General features: G+C 39.1%; 1 protein-coding gene across 2 annotated transcripts; it reads left to right on the top strand.

Annotated features, from left to right (window-relative positions):
- The first annotated feature begins 3512 nt into the window (after positions 1-3512).
- cep170ab (centrosomal protein 170Ab) lies at positions 3513-20757 on the top strand. 2 transcript variants are annotated; one of them, XM_077525228.1, is made up of 19 exons: positions 3513-3633; positions 5189-5334; positions 5425-5514; positions 5646-5727; positions 5904-5959; positions 6074-6236; positions 6441-6572; positions 6727-7179; positions 8419-8786; positions 9291-9413; positions 9740-9869; positions 11390-12808; positions 12911-13145; positions 15074-15182; positions 15299-15454; positions 16340-16428; positions 16828-16921; positions 17613-17664; positions 19431-20757. In XM_077525228.1, exons 2-19 carry the CDS (start codon positions 5230-5232, stop codon positions 19679-19681), a joined length of 4107 nt encoding a protein of 1368 aa, XP_077381354.1. In that variant the 5' UTR covers positions 3513-3633; positions 5189-5229; the 3' UTR covers positions 19682-20757. The 2 variants fall into 2 exon arrangements, with proteins under 2 accessions (XP_077381354.1, XP_077381356.1); XM_077525230.1 differs by having other exon boundaries at positions 3538-3633; positions 5192-5334.
- The last annotated feature ends 634 nt before the right edge of the window (positions 20758-21391 follow it).

Below are 21391 nucleotides of genomic sequence, written 5' to 3'. Positions count from 1 at the left end.
GACGATTCTACTGTTTTGGCATTCAGTGTAATGCATAACAAACATATCAATGAGCATAAGTAACTCTGAAGGTGTGCTACACATAAGGGATGTTGGGTTCACTGGGGAAGACCACTGACAATCCTCTCTATACTTTGCAAAGTTGTGGCGAGTCTTTGTGTTGATCATATTTGACTTTAATTTTAATCTAACATAAAACATAAAGAGCAAAATGTACATTTGTGGTGCGAGTATTAATTTCACCATGCAGGCGGTTGACATGTGACAATGACATGACGTCTTTAGTTGCCCTCTCCATAAAAAGATGTAATCGAAATATGATTGGAATCACTGGTGGGAAGCACTTACGTACAAAGTTGCAAATAGGTGTGAGAACTGTCGTCACATGTAAAGAAATGTGTGATGAGCCCATAGTTCCAGAACCATCAGCCAGCAATACTGATTCTGAAGGCCCTGAGCAACAAATTGCAACAAATAGAAACTGAAAATAATAATCTAGATGTCCATAATATCACTACTGGAAACAGTACAGCAAAGAGAAACACTTTTAAATGAACAGAACAGTCAGTTGGGAATATGGTAAAATGAATGCAATTTCATGTAACAATCAAATCAGATAAGATCTAAGATGGCTCCCATCAGACTGTGGCCACTTGACTGGGATGGTCGGGCCACAGGGCACTTGTTGTGTTGTGCCTTCATGGGCAGCTTTTGTTGAGTGGAAAACATGAACACAGTGTGAAGGTGCTGCTATAGATTGACAAAATGCGACTGAAGAATTGAACCAATCTTTCTGGATGTGTTACTCGCCAACAGAAGAACTATCAGCTGTTAGGAAAAAAATAAAAATAAAAAATCACCTGTATGTGAAGAGCCAACGTGAAGGGACCTATGGTGTATTTTGGGATGAAAGAAGTTTGGTTTGTCATTTATGATTGCATTATTTTTGTGCAGCATTTTGTGAAAGGGTTGTACAAGTACAGATGAGTCGAGTTGAGGAACAAATATTACTATTTAGCTCTTAAATGTAGTTGAATGTTTCGGATTTTGATATGAAGGCTCACATCTGTAAAAAAAAAAAAAAAAAAAAAAGACGAAGAAGAAGAAGAAGAGTAACTTACTGGACTACACACGTGCCAAATAGATGACTAGAACAGATTTATTTTTTATTTTTTATTTACAGTTATGTTAGAGTTATGTCATATTTTCTTTTGATGAGACAATTGGATGTATATGTAGTGATTTTGCTAACTTGGTGCAGGGCAGTTGACTTACTGGAAGAAAGGTGAAATTTAGTTAGAACACAATACAGTGAATGTCACATGTTTGCTTCTTGTTTCACATGTGCATAGTTTGCATTACAACAGTTCTTCTGAATACCAAACTATACGATTCAATTGGTTAATAAATAGCAATGCCCAGATACAGCATAGAGGTCTGAACGTTGAGTGGCCAAACAATTAGTTATACAAACAAACAAACAAACAAACAAACAAACAAACAAACAAAGTTGTTGTTTTCTCAAAAAACTTTTTGTTAAGAAGTAAATGATAAATCTTTCCTCTACGCAGGTGACAGCCGCACCTTGCGGTTCAAGCACACGTAGATTCACTTATTAAAGGATTTGTTTCCCAATATTTTTTTCCCCCAATATCGTCACCCTCTTAAAATAAAAGTCGAAGTCATATTTTGACAAAAAAAAATACATATATATATTTCTACATTAAACATTATCCTGAAAATGCTGGCCACCCCATTAAATCCTGCCACCTAAAATGAAATTGTTAACATACTATGATCAGTATTTGGTTAAGTTTTTTGTGTTTTCTGAAACAAACTTGGGTGACGAAATGGTCAAGGCCATTATTTTAGAACCGTGACAATATTTGATTATTTTATTTTATTTTTGAGGGGGTAGCGGCTGGTGTTCCAACCCTGTTTTTCATGGAAAACAAATATTGGAGATTTATCAGCATGCAGGTATTTATAATTTGGGCCTTTGCACTTACTTACTTACTTACTTACTTACTTACTTACTTACTTACTTACTTACTTACTTACTTACTTGTTCTTACTGCCCGACACTACAATGTGAGCAGGCCTAATCAGCTACAACTACACTTTTACAGTGCATTACCTGCAATCAAATTTCAAATAAAATAATTGTATTTTTGCTGTTCTTCACAATACAATGGAGTGTTAGCTGAGACATTTGATTTCGCAATATGTTTATTATTATGTTTGTACTACAGTATAGCTTCATGGTAAAATGTGTTTGCTTCTCCTACATCACAGTATGAGTTTCCTTATTACACTGTGACTACAAAACAGTAAAGCAGAAGCATAGTTCTGCTGAGCAATCATTAGAAAGAATTGAAATGTGAAATTATCTCAACATGGATAACATTCAAGTATCTTATCATGAAAAACAAGACATTTTTCTTGCTGAAAAATACCCAGCTCAGTCATTGTTGATAGAAGAGCTGGATAAAAAATGTTGCCCAAGCAGCACAGCTCAGCGTTGATTAACACCACCAGAGAGGTACAAATTTAACAATGTTTGTTATTGTAAGTGCGGAATGCTGCTCTGCAGAACTGGAATAAATTACACTTCAGCTGTTTCTAATATACAGTATGTAATATTTTACCCCCAGAGTTTGGTAAGTAAGATGACCAAACCAAATCTTCTCAGATTATATTTTTGAAATAAGGCTTTAAATTGTATCTTAAACCCAAACATATAATTATAAAACCTTTAAATGAAATTGTTACTGTCACGAAATACGTAACATTGACCTGTATGGTATTTAAGTGGAAAACTATCCAAAACATTTATTTATTTATTTATTTTATTTTTTTTGTCCCGCATGGGAACCATTCACAATGTATTATTTGTTGAGCGTTAGAAGAATTGATTCGGTATCAATAGGTGCTAGCCGTCTACATAAATAAGATTGATACTTTGGCTCCCTCTAGTGTACAAAATTTGGAAGTTAAAAATATTAGATTGTAGCGAGTAGTGACGGGAGTCGGAGGCGGAGTGTTGAAGTCCAGAGCCAAAGACTGGCGTTTTATTGACATCATCAACAACTCTGCGCGAGGCTCACAGACCTACCAACATTTTGTTATTTTATCCTTTCATCCTTTCATCCTTTCATCCCATCCAACTCCTCCTTCGTCCCAAGGTTCCGTGGGTGAATTATGTTCTAATCACTACAAGATAAAAAAAAAAAAAAGTTTTTTTTTTTAAATATACAGCATTCATATGTTTTCTTTATGTTATGGATCATATAATATATATTATATTATATATAGAGAAAGAATCACTTCAATCAAAACACCATCACAAATGCACAGTATTAAATTCAATTCGAATAAATTTGCCAGTTGCCACCACTGTGAAAAACAAAGAATGACCTTAGTTGGTAGTCTCATCATATGGGCGGCATTTAATTTACTTGTCTTTCTGCGTGTATCGTGTTCTCCAACATGAGCACACAGCGCCACCGTGAGGCGAAGACACTACAACGCTTACTGGGCTTGGCGGCCAGCACAGAGAAAGAAGCACCAACAGCTTCATCTTGGTTCATAAATCTAGTGCGTATCGGATGGTGACCACCGTGGCAGCAGCTGGTGAGTGAAATGTTTGCTGCGTCTGTTGTATTTGCAACCAAATCGTCCTGGTCCTGATGCGAGAGGCTCGTCATTTCTCCGGAGGGATGCGGTTAGATGAGCATCGCTGTGTACGCTAGCCTCGACCATAACTGGACAATGCTAGGACAACAGCTCCAGACAGCATTTATGAACGAAATATTCCTTTTTTAAAACACCCGATGTTTGTAAAGGAAGCTGAATTTACCACAAAGAGCAAGTGTAAACAAGGAAGGGTGGATCAATACTGCATCATCACCGCAATAAACACTCGAGTTAAATACGAAACCACGGATAAATAGTGACACATGTGATCTTACGTGATTCTTAACATCGACTTTTTTTTTCTCTCTTGTGTACGTCCATGTGAAACATGGCCTAACTGAGCTAATTTTCAGGCGTTGTCATTGGCTGACTAGCTATCAACTGCCTCCCCCTGCAAGCCTAGTTGATGTGTTGTCATCTTCAGAGGAGAGTTTCAGTACATCTCAACATGGATGTGCAGTCAAGCGTCTAAAGGGGGCAACTAAGCCACTGTAGCCAGCCATACCTCCCATCAAGATGATGCTCTAAAATCAGCCTCAGATACTGTATGAACAAACTTGGATATAGCCCATTAATCCAGCCATGAGTCAGCAATGATGCCTACATAAGCTAATGCAGTGTTCAGGGAGTGCAGTTGATTGTTTGAGTCAAAATAAAGGGTTGTTGTGTTTTATATGTTGATATACTCGTCAAGGAGAGCACAACTGTGGGTGTAAAAGAAAAATATCCTGCCTCTCTCTAGATCATGTGTGTAAATGTTTGCTTGCTATGACTCAGCATTCAGTCGTTTTAGTCAGCTGTTCAAATGTACTATTTTTATGAGTCGTCATCCTCTCTTCGCCCAGTTTGTAAGTGTATCTGAGGAATAGTGATTACTTCAATTGACAAGATTCATCCATGTGCCATTGGATGGTGAGCAGTTCAGGGTGTAAGATGCCTCTTGCCTATAGTCGGCTGGGGATAGGCTTCAGCACACAGGGCAAGCTTTTTTTTAGAGCATTTTTATTTTATTTAGATTTTTTTTTCCACTTTTACTTTTAGTTGTTTTGTTAACTTTTGTACTATGGACGTCCTATTGGCCTATCTTAGATTACTTTAGGCAAGAGGTGCGGTACACCCTGATTTCAATGCACACAGACAAACACCATTCACACTGAAATTCACACGTAATAGCATTGTGGAGACTATAATTCAAAGTTTTTGGATTGTGAGGGAAAGCCGGAATACCCGAAGAAACTCCACACAAGCACGGGTAGAACATACAAACCACACAGGAAGGCAAAAGCCGAGAACTCAGACCCTCACAAATGGGAGGCAAACATGATAACCACTAGGCAGCAGTGCTCTTTACTTTTTTTTTTTTTGGTTGTTGTTTTTGTTTTGTTTTTTTTGTAAAATTAAATCATCTCTCAAATATAACAGAAAATATGTTGAATACAGTAAAGGCTGTGATACTAAGTGTCGATTTAACTTCTCAATGTTTCAATTTCAGCAGGATGCATTAGAGGTCAAAGGTGATCTTGAAAGGGAGCTATGAGTCTGACATCCTGGTTCCTGGTCAGTGGCGGTGGCACACGTCATCGTCTCCCCAGAGAGATGATCTTCGTGGGGAGAGATGACTGTGAGCTCATGCTGCAGGTACAGATTATCTACTGAGCTACACTCCCTTGTATGATAATCTGATATTAATTTGGCTAACAGCGATTGCCTGGATTTGATGTGATTTAGTCCCGCAGTGTGGACAAACAACATGCTGTCATCAACTACGAGGCAGATACAGATGAACACAAAGTTAAGGACCTGGGCAGCTTAAACGGGGTAAATTCCTGGTCCTAGTTCACAGTTTCACGTCCTGTGGTGATCTTTGGGATGCATTTTGTTCTTTTTTTTCTTTTTTTTTAATTTATTTATTTATTTATTTGTTTTTTGTTTTGTTTTGTTTTTTACAGACATTTGTCAATGATGTCAGAGTACAGGAGCAAATGTATGTGACACTGAAGGTCGATGACAAACTGAGGTTTGGATACGATATCCTTTGAATCTGTCCTTTAATCTTCTGTTAGGTAGCTTAACAGAAGTCGGTGAATTTGAACAACACTAAAACACGAAATGCTTCCCTCTCTGCACTCTGTTGCATGCTAGATGAGGATAATACTACATATTGCTCACCATAAAATACTGTCTTTCACCTTAACTTGTCCCACATACAAATTTGTTTACTGTTGTTCGAGGAGAGCTGCACATACCCGAAGAGGCTCTAAAGGTGAAGCTGCTTCTCTTAACACCGTGATAGACGTAAAAGGATCCACACAATACAGTGACAGTCAATACTTTTTACTTGTCTCCTCTCATCATGCTGCTTTCCCCTTTCTTTCAGCATGAGAAGTTTAGCAGCCAGCTTCAGCTCAGCCAGAGAAGACTTCTGGAGGGGGAGCCGTCAAAATCAGAAGGGAAACCCTCTGAGGCAGCTGCACCAGTTTGTGAGGCAGCAGCCTCTGCTAAACCCCCAGAGCCCAATAGGGGGGAAGAAAAGATGACAGGTTAGTTACCAGGACTTGAGGCCTTGCAGTGTTTTGACTTTCTTGGAATAGTGTTAACAACCTGTATGTATCCCATTTGTGAACTATCAATATCACTCAATTCCATTCCTTGTTGTCAGTCCTCCTGCTTTGTTTTTTTCATATTGCTGCTTCACACAATCAAAGCCATGATGATGTGTGTTTTGTTTTGGGTTTTTTTCCTAGACCTTGCAGTTTTGCACAGGGGAACACCCCTTTATGGCCAGCCTGCCTGGTGGGGCGATGGAGATGCTGATGATCAGTCTGGAAGGCCTGAAGAAAAGAATTCTGATAGGAATCGTGAAAAAGCTCAAACAGGTACAAAACCATACTCTACATACATATTGACTAACCTACTATCGTACTAATGTACATGAAATCGTAATAAGATAATCTTAAAAGTACAATATAATCTCAAAATATAAATTACAAGTAAGTATGAACCACCATGCCATTGTGTTTCATCTGATAGACACAAAGAAGACTGCAGAAATGTCCAAGTCTGCCCTGCAAATATCCTCGAATCAGGAGCCAAGCTATTTTGAAATCCCAACCAAAGATGCTCCTCTAGAAGGTAGAGCAAGTGGTGAGGGCACATCAAAAGATCAAGAGGCCGGTACTACTTCTGCTGCCGAGCCTGTCCATGGCCATGCATCCTACACCATCGAATTTGACCCCGGGGCGTCAGGCAAAGTGACGGTCAAAGATCGAGTGGCGAAGTTGGGCTTAGATACGAGGCCGCGTCCAAAAAGGGGAGTGGGAGAGGAGTTGAGTCCACTCCAGACGGCCATGGTGGCAGCAGAAGTCAAAGTGGCTGATTGGCTGGCCCAGAATGAGCTGCCTTTGACTGCCAAAGAAACGGTTGCAGAAGATGGTGGGGAAAGTGTGAAGAGTGATGTACCTGTTCAACTAAGGAGTCTTAAAGGTACTGTTAGTACATTATACATACTTGAGTAAAATACACTCTTAAAAACAGTTGGGTCAAAAGTAGTGTTGTTCCAATACCGATACTGGTATCGGCAGAGGTGCCGATACTGCATTAAAACAGTGGTATCGGTAACGGTGAGTACTCACAAGTAACGTGCCGATACCATTAATTCCAACGCTAATATAGGATTTTGGGTGCAGAATCTTGTGTCTTGCTGGTCCACGACATTCACTAATATGTGACATGTTCACTGCATGCCGATCTAAGATATCCTATTGGCCCTTGAATGCTCTGAACCAATAGCAGGGCAGCTTTTTCATGCTGAGGAAAAACAACCTCAAGTATCGGTATGGTATCGGTATCGGCCGATACTGCAAAGCTGGGTATCGGTATCGGGGGCCAAAACACGGTATCGGAACAACACTAGTCAAAAGTATCCAATTATGGATACTCCATCCATCCATTTTCTTGACCGCTTATTCCTCACAAGGGTCTCAGCTGGCTCTCGGCAGTAGGCGGGGTACACCCTGGACTGGTTGCCAATCGCAGCCAAATTATGGATAAAAAAATGAATTGATCCACGTTATGGTTCAATTTGACCCAACTTTCTGGGTTGTTTCATACAAAATGACCCGGATTCTTTGACCCAAAGTTGGGTCAAATTAACCCAAGTAGTGGATATGACCCAACTTTATGGGTTGTTCTATACCAAATGAACCAATTTGTGACCCAAAATTGGGTCAAGTAGACCCAAGTAGAGGATCTGACCCAAATTTATGGGTTGTTTTATACAAAATGACCCAATTTTTGACCGAAAGTTGGGTTAATTTAACCCAAGTAGAGGATATGACCCAACTTTATGGGTTGTTCCATACAAAATTAACCGATTTTTGACCCAAGTAAAGGATCTGATCCAACTTTCTGGGTAGTTTTAAACAAAACGAACCAATTTTTGACCCAAAGTTGGGTCAAGTAGACCCAAGTAGAAGATCTGACCCAACTTTATGGGTTGTTTTATACATAATGACCCATTTTTTACCCAAAGTTGGGTTAAATTAACCTAAGTATAGAATCTGACACAACTTTCTGGGTTGTTTTATACAATATGGCCCAATTTTTTACCCAAGTTTGATGATCTGTCAAATTTTTTTTTTTACTCATAATTGAGTTATTTTTGACCCAACTCTTTAGAGTATAACATTGTCCTCAGGTTAAACTTATCTTCTTCTATCCCAGACAGCAAACATGAGGATGGCACACAGAGCGACTCGGAGAATGCGCTTGGAGAACAACGCCGGGCTGCTGCGCTGGAAGAGCGCTCTTCGGGGTTTTGGGGCGGAGCAGGAATGAAGATCAGACAACGCGCTAATGTGCCTGAGGGACTTTTTGCAGAGGAGGAAAGTCCAGCACGACGCCGTAGGTCTTCCAGTTCAAAAGTGTCCGGCGGATTTGTAGAAAGGCAACGTGGCTCTGCAGTCGTGCAACAAAGCAGTCGTGAAGAGTGTTATCAACATGGAGACGATTGTAGCGACAGAGGAACCTACACCATTGAGCTGGAAAATGGAGATCATGAAGAAGAAGAGGCTCGAAAAATGATTGACAAGGTGGGACGAATGTAACAACATACAATTGTAATTCATTTTAACATGTTCAGTGTAAATGCTTGTTTATGAGCTAGCTTATTAGCAAACTTAGCTTGTAGCAAACGTGTGTGACGTCATGCATGCTGAGCTCACGTCTCTGATCAACTCATGAAAGGAGACTGATTCTGTCCTCTTTCATCTAAAACTGCTTCAAACATCAAAGCGTATGTAGGAATGGAAGAATGCTGATTTGTTGTGATTGTATTGGTGTTAATGTTTTATGTTATGTTAGTTTTTTTGTGTTTCTGTAAAGGGCTTTGTGACAGCTCAGGCTGTTTGAAAGCGCTATATAAATAAGCTTGAGTTGAGTTGAGTTGAGTTGAGTTGAGTAGAGTAGAGTAGAGTAGAGTAGAGTAGAGTAGAGTAGAGTAGAGTTGAGTTGAGTTGAGTTGAGTTGAGTTGAGTTGAGTTGAGTTGAGTTGAGTTGAGTTGAGTAAATGGTTACTTTTCATCTGTATATTTCAGGTGTTTGGTGTTCATGAGCTCGAGGCTGGGCATGTTTCCAGAGTGGGGGGTGGTGACCTAAAAGAGCTACTCCCCCCACAGAGGTCTGAAACGAGAGGCAAACCTGGCTTCATGGAAACACAGGTACAAAAATGTTGCTGCAGTTACCTTCAAAAATTAACTCGTAGTTACTTTATTGATTGCTTGATTTTCGAAAGAACTACCGTAAACTAGATTACAAGTTACTTTATTAGTTACTTTCAGCTGACAACCACAACTATGCTAAACATAAAAATGACAAATGCTTTTGCCAATACTTTATTAAAAGTGCATTTTTAACAGTAATGTTAAATAAAGTTTTTATTAATAAATAAAACAAAGACTGACTACACATGACTCCCATTGTAGTTTCAGACTGAGGTTTGCCACACTATCCTGTTTAATAAATTTTACTTTCTGTCTTTTTCCAGGTACTGCCTGAGGAACTGGTGGTAGGTGGTCCTCGCTGGGTCTCACAGTGGGCTATCCTTGCTGCCAGCCACATAAGGACAGACCCTGAGGGATCTGGTGGCGAGAGTCACAGTTTCGTTACCGACAAAGGTACTTAAGTTTCCCTTAACTTAATAAGAAAGTGAAGTCAAAAATGTTCTTTACAGTAATATGGTCTTTGTGCCCCCCACTAGTGTAAACATGGCATTCTGATTGATGTTGTGTTTGTGGATTATGAATTAAATGGAAAAATCCACCCGGTTTTATCTATCTTATCCATTTTGCCTTTTACTGTCACAACTGAAAATGACATCAAGGTGCCTCGGGGCTCTGGTCACAACTGTCATGACTCACCAGTTTTCTGTATTTGGTCATGTGACGTTCGCACTTGATGTAATTTTCAGTTGACAGAAGGTAGCAAAATGGACGGTTCCCTCACATGGATTTTACTGCTTACGTATTCCACAAATGCAATAGCAACCAGAATTAAAAGTTCTCAACCTGGATTTATAAGTATATTTTTACACTTGGGGCTGACTTCACTTCTGTTGGTAGCTTATTCAATTTGCGTGCAGCATAACAGATCAATGCCGCTTCACCATGTTTGCTTTGAACTCTAATTGACCCAAGTTTGAAAATGCAATTGTTTTTTGTTTTTTTGTTTTTTTTTGTTTTTTTGAGAAAGGGTAGACAAAACATCTGCAAATTGAGTACACCTCTTTTTAAGGCACTCCACACACCAGTGACACTCATTTAAAGGGATACTTGACTGATTGAGACATTTTTAACAGTAAGAAGATATTTTATCTATAATTAATGTGATAACAACTAATTTTCATAAACAATTAATACCTTTAAAAACTAACTTTACCACTTGCTGTCGACTGAAGATGTCAACCCGTGCTCAGGAAACAGGTAACGAACAATCATGGCTCAGTTTGCTGACCAAACCCAGAAAACAGGGGAGCCCTGATTGGTCGTTACCTGTCTCCTCCACACGTTTGATGTCATCTTCAGTTGACAGCAAGTGGAAAAATATATTTTTAAGGTATTACCGTATTTTCCGCACTATAAGGCGCACCTAAAAGCCTTCAATTTGTTCAAAAGCTGACCATGCGCCTTATAATCCAGTGCGCCTTATAGGTCTTGCTGTCAAGACGCTATCGGTGACCCTGCACCATCGGTGACGCACATGCTCAGAAGATCCCGCCATCTTGGATCGCTAGCTAATACTAATACTTTAGCTCAGAGAAAATAATAAAACAGCTGTTTATTCATTTTGGGAGTGAATAGAATTTTCAGAAAGCTGGTTTGTAATCTATTAATAAAGTTTGACTGACCTATCTGACTGTTTTGTTGACATTCCCTTTAGCGCAGCACCATCTAATGGATGCATAATGTAACCCCAGCCTCTACTGTAACGCCTTATATATGGAAAAACTTTTAAAATATGTCACTCATTGAAGGTGCGCCTTATAGTGCGGAAAATACGGTAATTGTACATAAAACTAATTGTTATCAAATTAATTCTGGACAAAATATTACATATTTACTGATGAAAATGGCTGAACAAATATTGCCATCCTAATGTTCTAAGGATCTAATATTACCAACATTTTTTTTTTCATCAGATGTTAGTGAATCCAGCCATTCCTTTGCTTCATCTGGTCAAAAAGAGCGAAAAAGAAGAACACTGCCTCAGGTGCCTGGCGAGGAAGTTGCTCAAGGAAGGAGGACCCCAAGTTCTGGCATCCACACAGATATGGGAGAGAAACAGGACACAGAACTGCAAGAGAAGGAGAACCAGGAAGGGAAAATAGCCGGTGGGGATCATTTTCCTGGTCATGGTAGCCCTAGTCGGTCTTCACCAGCCAAGTCGCAGGGCAGCAGTCATGGGGGAACAATTCAGCCAGGTGCAATGGCAAAGCTACCCCCTCGACCAAAGACAAGTGGAGAGAGGAGAAAAGAGGAAGTGCAGAGGAGGAAAAAGGAAGAGAAGATCAGAGACAGTAGTGGAAAACCGTATTTAAGACAGGAAAGTTTTACTGTGGAGAAACCAAGCTCCAATGTACCTATTGAGCTGATCCCCCGCATTGATGCACTCACAGGTAGTAGACCTCCTAGTAGGGAGGCTGGCGTCGACAGTGACACACTACAGAAAGACTCCGAGGCAGTGGCGGCTTTCTTAGAGACCACCGTATCAGACCAAGGCGATCCGCCAAGTCAGTCCATTGAAGGCTCCATGTCACCAGAGTCAGATGTGGACACGACTAGTACGGTAAGCCAAGCTGATGGAGCAAGAAAAATGGTTCAAAAACGGCGAATTCTTGTCGGACAACAAAAAGAAAAAACTGTTGTGTGCTCAAAAGGCCCAGCTGCTGCTCGAGACACACAGACCAAAAGGGTTAAGACCAGAACACAAGGTCTTCAGCAGCCCTGGACTTCTCTGGACCTCACAGATGATGATGTCAATTCTAACTCACTTCTCTCTGATAGTCAGCCCACCACACAGGAAGCCAAAGGTTCCCGGGCCAGAACCCAATCAGGGAGCACTACAGTGGGTGCCAGCACCAAGTCCAGTAGGGCTAAGATCAACCAAGCCCCTGCTTCTCTTCCAGCCAGTAAAACCACAAGCGTACCCAAGCCAAGGCCCACAAGGGCATCCATACTGCGGCGAGCTCGACTTGGAGACTCTACCGACACTGAACCTGCAGATTTGGACAGGATGTCTGTGGCCTCTGAGGCTTCGACTACAAGTTCCACATCCAGGACGGGCCTAGCCAAAAGAGGAATGTCTCGGATAGAGGCTCTGGCGCAGCCGAGGAGACCAAGGGTTGGTTCTCCTTCTGCCCAGAGTGACTCTGAAGCCACCGTGACCAGGAATAGAGGATTGGGAGCTAGAAGTACTGTAGGTGATTTTGCGATTAGACACGGACTAAGAGGGTCTAATGTGAGCTCTGTATGTGGACCCAGGGCCAGGGCGAACAGTGCCTCCAAGCTCCCTGACAAAAGTAAAGCCACTTCCTCATATGGACAGGCCACACCAGCAGGTATTAGTGAATGTAAACTACTTAACATTTGTGTTATTTTTGTTCAATTCAACAACTGTTTAAATTCTCAAGCATTACCTTACCCATCTTTTTCCCCCATAGCCAGCACTCGGTGGCGCCGTGTGCCTGTCGAATATGCCTCCACCTCAGAAGACGAGTACGGTTCCAACCGCCATATGTCCAAACGGGGCCTGGCGCGGCCAGTTCCATCCACACGAGTGGCGCAGCTCGGAGGCTCGGGGCCAACTGCTCCTAATTCTGCAGGCCTGAAGCCAGCATCTCAGGATCAGGATGAATATATGAGAGATTGGACAGCACACAGTGAGGAGATTGCGAGGTATGTGGGTGGAGTATGATGTAAGTGTTAACAAATTAAATAAGAAATGGAAATACATAAGTACCTAGTTGTAATTGACTTAATTAAAACTTTAATGAATTATAACAGCACGGTGGTTGAGTGGTTAGCACGTCCACCTCCCAGTTCTGAGGACTCCGGTTCGAGCCCAGGCTCGGACCTTCCTGGGTGGAGTTTGCATGTTCTCCCCGTGCCCGCGTGGGTCTTCTCCGGGTACTCCGGTCTCCTCCCACATTCCAAAGACATGCATGGCAGGTTAATTGGACGTTCCAAATTGTCCCTAGGTGTGCTTGTGAGTGTGGATGGTTGTTCGTCTCTGTGTGCCCTGCGATTGGCTGGCAACCAGTCCATGGTGTCCCCCACCTACTGCCCAGAGTCAGCTGAGATAGGCGCCAGCACCCCCCGTGACTGTTGTGAGGAATAAGCGGTCAAGAAAATGGATGGATGGATGGATGAATTATAACAACCTAACTGATGATAATAATCCATCCATCCATTTTCTTGACCGCTTATTCCTCACGGTCGCGGGGGGTGCTGGAGCCTATCTCAGCTGGCTTTGGGCAGTAGGCGGGGTACACCCTGGACTGGTTGCCAGCCAATCGCAGTGATGATAATAATAATGCTGATAATGAGAATTAAAAGTTATACCAGTTTAATATAACTCGAGGCTTACTATTGCTAGGTACATGGATTTATTTCCCCGATAGAGTAATAACTCAAAGAATCTCTTGGACTGCTAACATCATTTGTTATCTACTACACAGTAAATTTCACTCTATTTAGAGTAAATGTAACTACCGGTATATTTAGAGTGGGAGCAAATAGACTCAGTTTTAGAGTAAATTTACATTTGGAAGAGAGTAAAATAAAGAATTGAAAAAAATAAAATAAAAGTCACTCAAGGGTTGAGAAACAAACTCACGACCATCAGCTTGGGAAACTGTCACACTACCACCTGAGCTATGCCCCTCCTACTGTTTGTTTATATCCAAGAATTAGGAATTAGGAATATTCCATCTGATACGAGCATTATACCAGCACACAGCAGGAGCTGCATGGCTCATGGAGAAGTTCGTATTTCTCCAAACTGAAGGTTGTGAATTCATTCCTCAACCCTTGAGTGACTTTTATTTATTTATTTTTTTCAATTCTTTATTTTACTCTCTTCCAAGTCCAAGTGTAAATATTACTCAAAAACAGTCTGTTTGGTCCCACTCTAAATAGACCGAAACGTACTATACAGAATTTACTGTGTAGCTAATAATGTGTGCATTTTATTTCATGAAACCATGAATGTGGATGGTATAATAAACTATTTCTTCTTCTCAGCATGACTTTTGCTTGGTATTGTGTAAAAAATAATGGATATAATTGACATTGATCGTAAGAATCAAATGTAATCCAAAGACAGATTCTTATAAAATTTGTATTGAGACATGACTTCTGACTGCCTCTTTCTACCACATAGCTTTGCAGCTAATGTTGATTGGATCAGTTTGTTGTCTGTATTTTAAATTGATTAATGGGCTGCTGTCTCTAAATTGTGGACTGGCCTTTTGCGGTAAAATGGAGGAAAGTAATAATTAAATAGCGCCGCATTGGCCTTAATGGAGGCCGGCCCACCAGGCATCTGCCATATGTGCCAGATGGCCGGTCCACCCCTTGATATAAGGTAAAATCAAAAATTCTCTTTCAATGTGCGCCTACTAACTTCACTTGTCCAACATGCCCTACAGTAAGTGTCACAAAAATTGAATGATGTTCTTGTGAGGTATCTTGTGAGGTTTCAGAGACTGCCTACATTTCAAATCCAGTTGTACAAACTTCCCCGGTATTGTGTTTCCGATACGGAATCGAATTATTGGTTGAAATGGTAAAATTGACATTTGGTATCCATATTTGCTCAACAGGATTAGCCAGGACCTTGCCAAAGACCTAGCAATGCTTGCAAGAGAGATTCACGATGTAGCTGGAGAGATTGACACAGTGAGCCCTGCAGCCACTGACCCTGGAGTTATGGTATTGTCCAAATATTTGACACTACAGCTGAGCACAAAATGTGTATTTAGCTTCAATCCATTTTTTTAAAGCATCTACAAATAATTGGAACGAGCTAAATTTGTCTTTTGATATAGTTGGAGGAATGTGAGGACAGTTTGCACCAAGGGGGTCGCTCGACAGATCATAGCATCGCTCTGGAAGCAAATGGGAAGTCCGTTGAAATGAGACCGAGCTCCTCCAATTCACAGGCATCTCGCTCCATTCGGCGACAAACATGGAACCAAGATGCAGTGAGTCCCTCTTTGAATATATATATTTTTTTAAATAGCTCACTATCAGTAAACATCTGGTAAAACTCAGATACAGTGTTGAAATGTAGTTTGCCTTTAAAGGACTGCCTAAATATATTTGCACATGCAAAATGTCATTGACAATTTGCTGAGTAAGTGGAGCATAGTGATGCTGGTAATATATTCTTTACAATATTCCCATTCATAGCAGAGATGGGCAAAGTGTGGCTCACTGAGCATTTATATTATGAAGAGTCAGGTTTGTTCTTAAAATTTGTTGATTTTTCTTTCTTTTTTTTCATTCATTTATCCCATTAAATAGTTGGGTAAGGTAATTGATTTATTGCAAATAATCAAATAAAATACTTTACATGTACAAATATTAAAAATTGCATTCATTATAACTAATATGGAACTCAACTTTATTTATAAAACACTTTACAAAGTGTTGTACATGGAGTAAAAAATCAGACATGCACCAACATGCAGTTAAAAGTTAAATTAACACAAAAACAGTAAAGACTAAGACACTTGAGCCTCACGCTGAGTCAAAAAAGCCATAGAATAAAAATGTGTTTTAAGATAAGTTAAAAAAAAAAAAAAAAAAAAAAAAAAAAAAAGTCTGATCACTGTCAGATGAACTAATCACTAGAGGGAGTGCTCATCAATATGGTTTCAATGCATAGACTGTCATTGGTTTATTATTAGCCAAAACTCCCAGTAGAATGTTAAAAACAGAAAGAATAAGATCTTTTTGTCATTCTTCTTTTTGAACAGAGAGATTTAGTTGTAGTCGTGATATAGTGTAGAAGCAGTTCTAGTAAATTTGTGTTTTAAGCATGTTGTCAATTTTCTTGTATTAAAAAATGTGTTTTAATCCACCAGGCAATACTAGACAGTTTACTCCTACCATCTGTGAATCAACTCTCAAATAGAATACGGCACTCTGTCGACAAAACAGCCGGCAAAATCAGGTGAGCGTCATACTAAATAATGTACTTATGTTGACCAATGTTGAAAGGAGAGTATATAATTTTCAACTGAGAAAACTGTAACTGTAGGATGGAAATATATTAAATCTTGAAATGTACTCATTTTGTTTTCCTTTGATTTTCTTTCTTACTGTATTGGTGAAAGTAGGCCAGCTAGATCAATATAAGTGACACATCACAGAGGCACACACCAAAAGCCAGCAGCAAATCTTACTCATTTTTACACACAGGATGACAACTCACAAGCTTTTACATTCATTGCTACCACAATGTGCATCACATTAACTGCTTAAATTATGGTATTCAATATTCCAGTGGGAATATTAAGAATAATTTCATGTATTTTGCTTTCATCTATTTTTACTGCCTCTGAAACGCAAGGATCCTTTTCAAGGATAAAGACCGGAAGTGGGAAGAGATTGAAAGCAAACTTCAGGCGGAGCATGACTCCTTGTTGTTGAAGAGCTCCAACAAGGTGAGAATTGTAATTGTAAGCTTTGTTGCTAAATCCTACATTCTTCATTTAATTAAGATTTTGTTGTGGGTGGGTTGGAGGGAAAATACTGTACAGTATTGCTCTGCTGGTATACACTACGAGACGAGCACTAATCATACTAGTATTGTATTGATGAGACAGGAAGACAGTTTAATATATATTGTCTGGTATCATTGTGTTATGAATTCATACAAAACGACATGGTATGAAAGGCAATTTATTATGCCTTCAGCAATGGGATTTGTTGCTTATAATCTGTTTACAGGAGTAATCCAATTGCTTGTCACTGAATGGAATTAATGCCATTAAGTGGAAAATCCGTTCGCTGTAATAGCAAACACAAAATATTGGATTCCTTTTAGTGCCAGTCATGGAAAGTGTTGACAGAATACATTTGTCTGTATGTATATTTGAATGCTTTGCTAAACTCGTGTTCAGGAGAAGAGAGCAGACAGATGGCGCTTAAGTGTCCTGCTACTCACAACTAATGCTACACTGCTGGTTATAATCTGGCTCAGCCCAGTCCAGTTTCCTCATCTGAACGACTGGCAGTAAAAGGGCTCATAAAGAAAGTATAGATGCACTTATGCACAAACAAGGGTGATAGGTTATACAATTTTGCATGCAAAATGAAACCACACGAGAATTCACATTTGTTCTTCGTTGCCAGGAGATTTCTACGATCATTCAAGACCTAAAAAGAGTGGAAAGACAACTACTAGGTATGGCTCTAATAGAATTTACATTTTTATGAAAAAGATAGAAAATGATTATATTTAGCCTTAACAAACTGAAATGGTATGTTTTAGTTTTGGGGATTGTACACACTGCATTTTCATGTCTACAAGTTTTTGCTTTACTAATAGAACTAAATCTGTAAGGAAAAAAATGTTGTATATTGCAATAGCATAATATTAAACAACGCAGTACTGTATGTATATATGTCCAATTAATTAATTAATTAATTAATTAATTAATATTAATCGTGCGCTTTAAGAGATATTTTTTTCCAGCTGGTGTCCATTTTTATAATAATCAGTATTGATGTAAACTGTCGGGTTTTTACACATTGAGTATTTTAGAGTTGTAACTTGAGTTGAGTTGAGTTGAGTTTATTGTCTATTCTATTTATTTTCCTGATGCTAATGATGGACAACTAAATGTCCCCTTACGGGGATTAATAAAGTATCTATCTATCTATCTATCTATCTATCTATCTATCTATCTATCTATCTATCTATCTATCTATCTATGTTGATGGTTTATTGCCCTTAAGGGATAGTGTGTGAGATTTAGTGCCATCTAGTGGTTAGCGAGAATACAACAATTTCAAAGTACACACACTAGGGTGCCACAGAGAGACCACACATTACATCAAAAGTCTACCACCAATTACTATCAATTATTCTTTGGAGTGAGCGAGCAGAAGCTAGCATAAGCGGCAAGCAAGTTTGGCTAACAAGATCTAGCTAGAGAGGCTAACAAGAGCAGGTAGCAAGAATTAGCTGGAGCGGCTAGCAAGAGTGGCTAGCGGGAGAAGCTAGCAAAAGAGACTTGCAAGAGAGAGCAAAGCAGACGGCGGGAGCCCAAATCACGGGACTGCGGGGTGGTCGCATTCCATTCATTGGAATTTTACTAATCATCATGAAACGTCTTTGGCAGTCTTAAGAAGTAAAAAAATAAAATAAAAAAATTATTAAATTAAAAAATGACCAAGTGGATGATATGTGCTGCTTTGAAGAATCCCTTTTTCTTTTATTGCTTAGCTCCTTAAACCCCATTGTTAGATTTGGCACAGGCATTTTACGGTTATAATTATTTAATAAAAAAAATAAAAATAAAAAAAACGTTTCCTCCTGTAGACATTATTAAGCATATAATTTATACAGGTATTTAAGGCAAGTTGTGGAAACTTAATTTACATTTGCATCTTTAAACCAAGGTCACCATCTAGATTTAGTTTTAAGGGTTTGTTAGGTGATGATCTTTTAAATTGAATTGTCTTGACACGAGGAGGAAACATCCAGTCAAAATACATTTTACTTAAACTCATGAAGTACATTTTAAAGCCTGTACTTTTTTTACTTTTACTTGAGTAATTATTTGAATGGGTACTTTTACTTTTAACAAAGTAATTTTTTATGCAAGTAATTGTACTTTTACTCAAGTACAGAATGTCAGTACTTTTCCCATCTCTGTTAGTGATTACTAGACCTACGAGAATGTCTGTTGATGTGAAAGAACTATTTTATTTATTATAATTTTTTTTATGTCATTGAAAGAACTTTTTTTTTCTAAATATATATATCATTGAAATTAATAGTGGGCTTTTAAAATGAATTAATTAATAGTTCACCACTGGATGGCACCAAACCTTACACATTGTTTCTTTAAAATAGGGCATGCCAGACGACTTGCGTAAATGTATTAGATCTTATTTGGATGCATATCAAATACTTACTTTCGGATGTTTGTTCTCCTTGTCCAGTGATTGATATGATGGTGGACCCAGACGGCACCCTGGATGCTCTGACCAGCCTGGGCCTCACCAGCCCAATGGTTGACCAGAAGAGTCCTGCAGCTCACCAGGCGGATTCAACTCTTACCTCTGGAGGAGAGGCTTCTTCCACTGCACTGTTGGACTCAAGGCATGAAGTCGCCACCGGAGAATCGCATGGACTGCCAGAGAGTTTACAGGTAGCAGAGCAAGTCACAGAGTCCCCACACATCAGTGGATAATTGACAACAGTTAAAGCATCTTCTAATATGTGTCCATTATATCGGACTTATGCTGAAGCAAACATAATTTTGACATGATGTGTCAGTTTCGTGTCGGTTTTGGATCTGGAAAAGTGACTTGACCCGCCTTTAAGTTTACTATGGTTTACTTAATTATTCTGTTGTTGATGCAAAACAAATTCAACTTTATTTGCACAATTATATCACCCAAGCTCATGTATGTAATTTGTAAACTTTTGTCCATTGATTTGTCTTTGCGAATGCAAATAAATAGTGTAACTTATTAAGAAATGTTTGTGCAAAGCCTGGTACAATTTTCCATCTTTTTTTTTTTTTTTTTTTTTTTTTTTGTGTGTGAAACGAACTGAGATGTGAACTACTGGTATTTACCTTGTAACTGTTTCTTACAGTCAAATCCCAAACTACTACATGCCTTTTCCATGTCAAACTATCAGTATCATGTGCAACCTGTGCTGAATAGAAAGGTCAAATGTAGCTAAGTATTTTGTCAAGTGCCCTAAATAGATCAATCATTACTGTAAAAAAAGCAGAAAACAATAATAAATGAGAGAGCAAGGAGATCATAAAGTAGTTTCTTTGCACATGTTGAAGATGGTGTTAGTTAATATTGGTGTATAAAGATTGAGGAAATGCCCCTATTAATGCTCCATTCATTCACAGTGAGCCAAAAAGTATGCAGGGTAAGCTTTCATTCATTAGGCAAAGGTTTTGTCAAATTATTTTCTACTCAAGTGTTGTGTTTGAACCAGCATAGACAGGGTCGACCTCCAAAAACCTCCAAACGAGGCAAAGGAGGGATGGAGAGTGTATCATCATACTATCGTTTACACATGAATGTAACCTGATCAAATTCTACCTAACAAATTAGCTATTACTAACTGCATTTTGTGATCAGCACTTAGCGAACTTTGTTTGTTGATGCTTTTGACGAAGTTTTGTTTGGATGGTTTGTATAAAGAAAAACGTTCTTCTTAATGATTTTAGTATCCAGCAATTGTTAACTTCACAATACCTGTGTATTGTCTGCCTTGTTTCCAATAAAATGCATGATAATCCTACTTTTACATTTTGAATTGACCTTCAGAAATGTGTGACACAAGGATACCACAGTGTGACTTTGGAGTTGAACCAGAAACTTTTCATTTGCAACACTCATTTTGTTTTACAGCTGTTTGCACTAAATAGACTACAGAAATGGTTAAATAGTTACAGAATTTTTGTTTACAGTGTCCCACAATTGAGTTATGTTCAAGCAGCAAAGGGAATATTGTTGTTTGTGTGCTGGAACTAGTAATAAATATATTACGTTCACATAAATAATATTTCACAAAAGTCAAAGGTAGACTGAGAAGAACTATAATAACAAGTGATAATGCAATAATTTTTTTTGCATGACGTGCTGTTTTAGATGAGTTACAGCAATTTGCTGTTTCCAAGGTACTCAAATTTGTTTATCTTTCATGTACAGTATCTCATAAAAGTGAGCACATCACTCACATTTCTGCAGATATTTCATTATATCTTTTCATAGGAGAACACTGAAGAAATGACACTGACACAATGAAATGTGGTCACTGTACAGCTTATATAACCGTGTAAATTTATTGTTCCCTCAAAATAACTCAAAGTACAGTTATTAAAGTGTGCATCGGGTGGCTTGTTTCCAGGTATTGATGGATGGGGTTAGCA

Source organism: Festucalex cinctus, chromosome 6 (genome assembly GCF_051991245.1).
Source record: "Festucalex cinctus isolate MCC-2025b chromosome 6, RoL_Fcin_1.0, whole genome shotgun sequence".
Classification (NCBI taxonomy): domain Eukaryota; kingdom Metazoa; phylum Chordata; class Actinopteri; order Syngnathiformes; family Syngnathidae; genus Festucalex; species Festucalex cinctus.
This window is presented reverse-complemented; position numbering and strand designations above follow the sequence as displayed.

Coding starts and splice junctions, on each gene's coding strand:
- cep170ab (XM_077525228.1), top strand. CDS start 5,230: ATGAGTCTGACATCCTGGTTCCTGGTCAGTGGCGGTGGCACACGTCAT. Junction 5,515..5,645: donor ACCTGGGCAGCTTAAACGGG/GTAAATTCCTGG, acceptor TGTTTTTTACAG/ACATTTGTCAATGATGTCAG. Junction 16,429..16,827: donor AAAACAGCCGGCAAAATCAG/GTGAGCGTCATA, acceptor CTGAAACGCAAG/GATCCTTTTCAAGGATAAAG.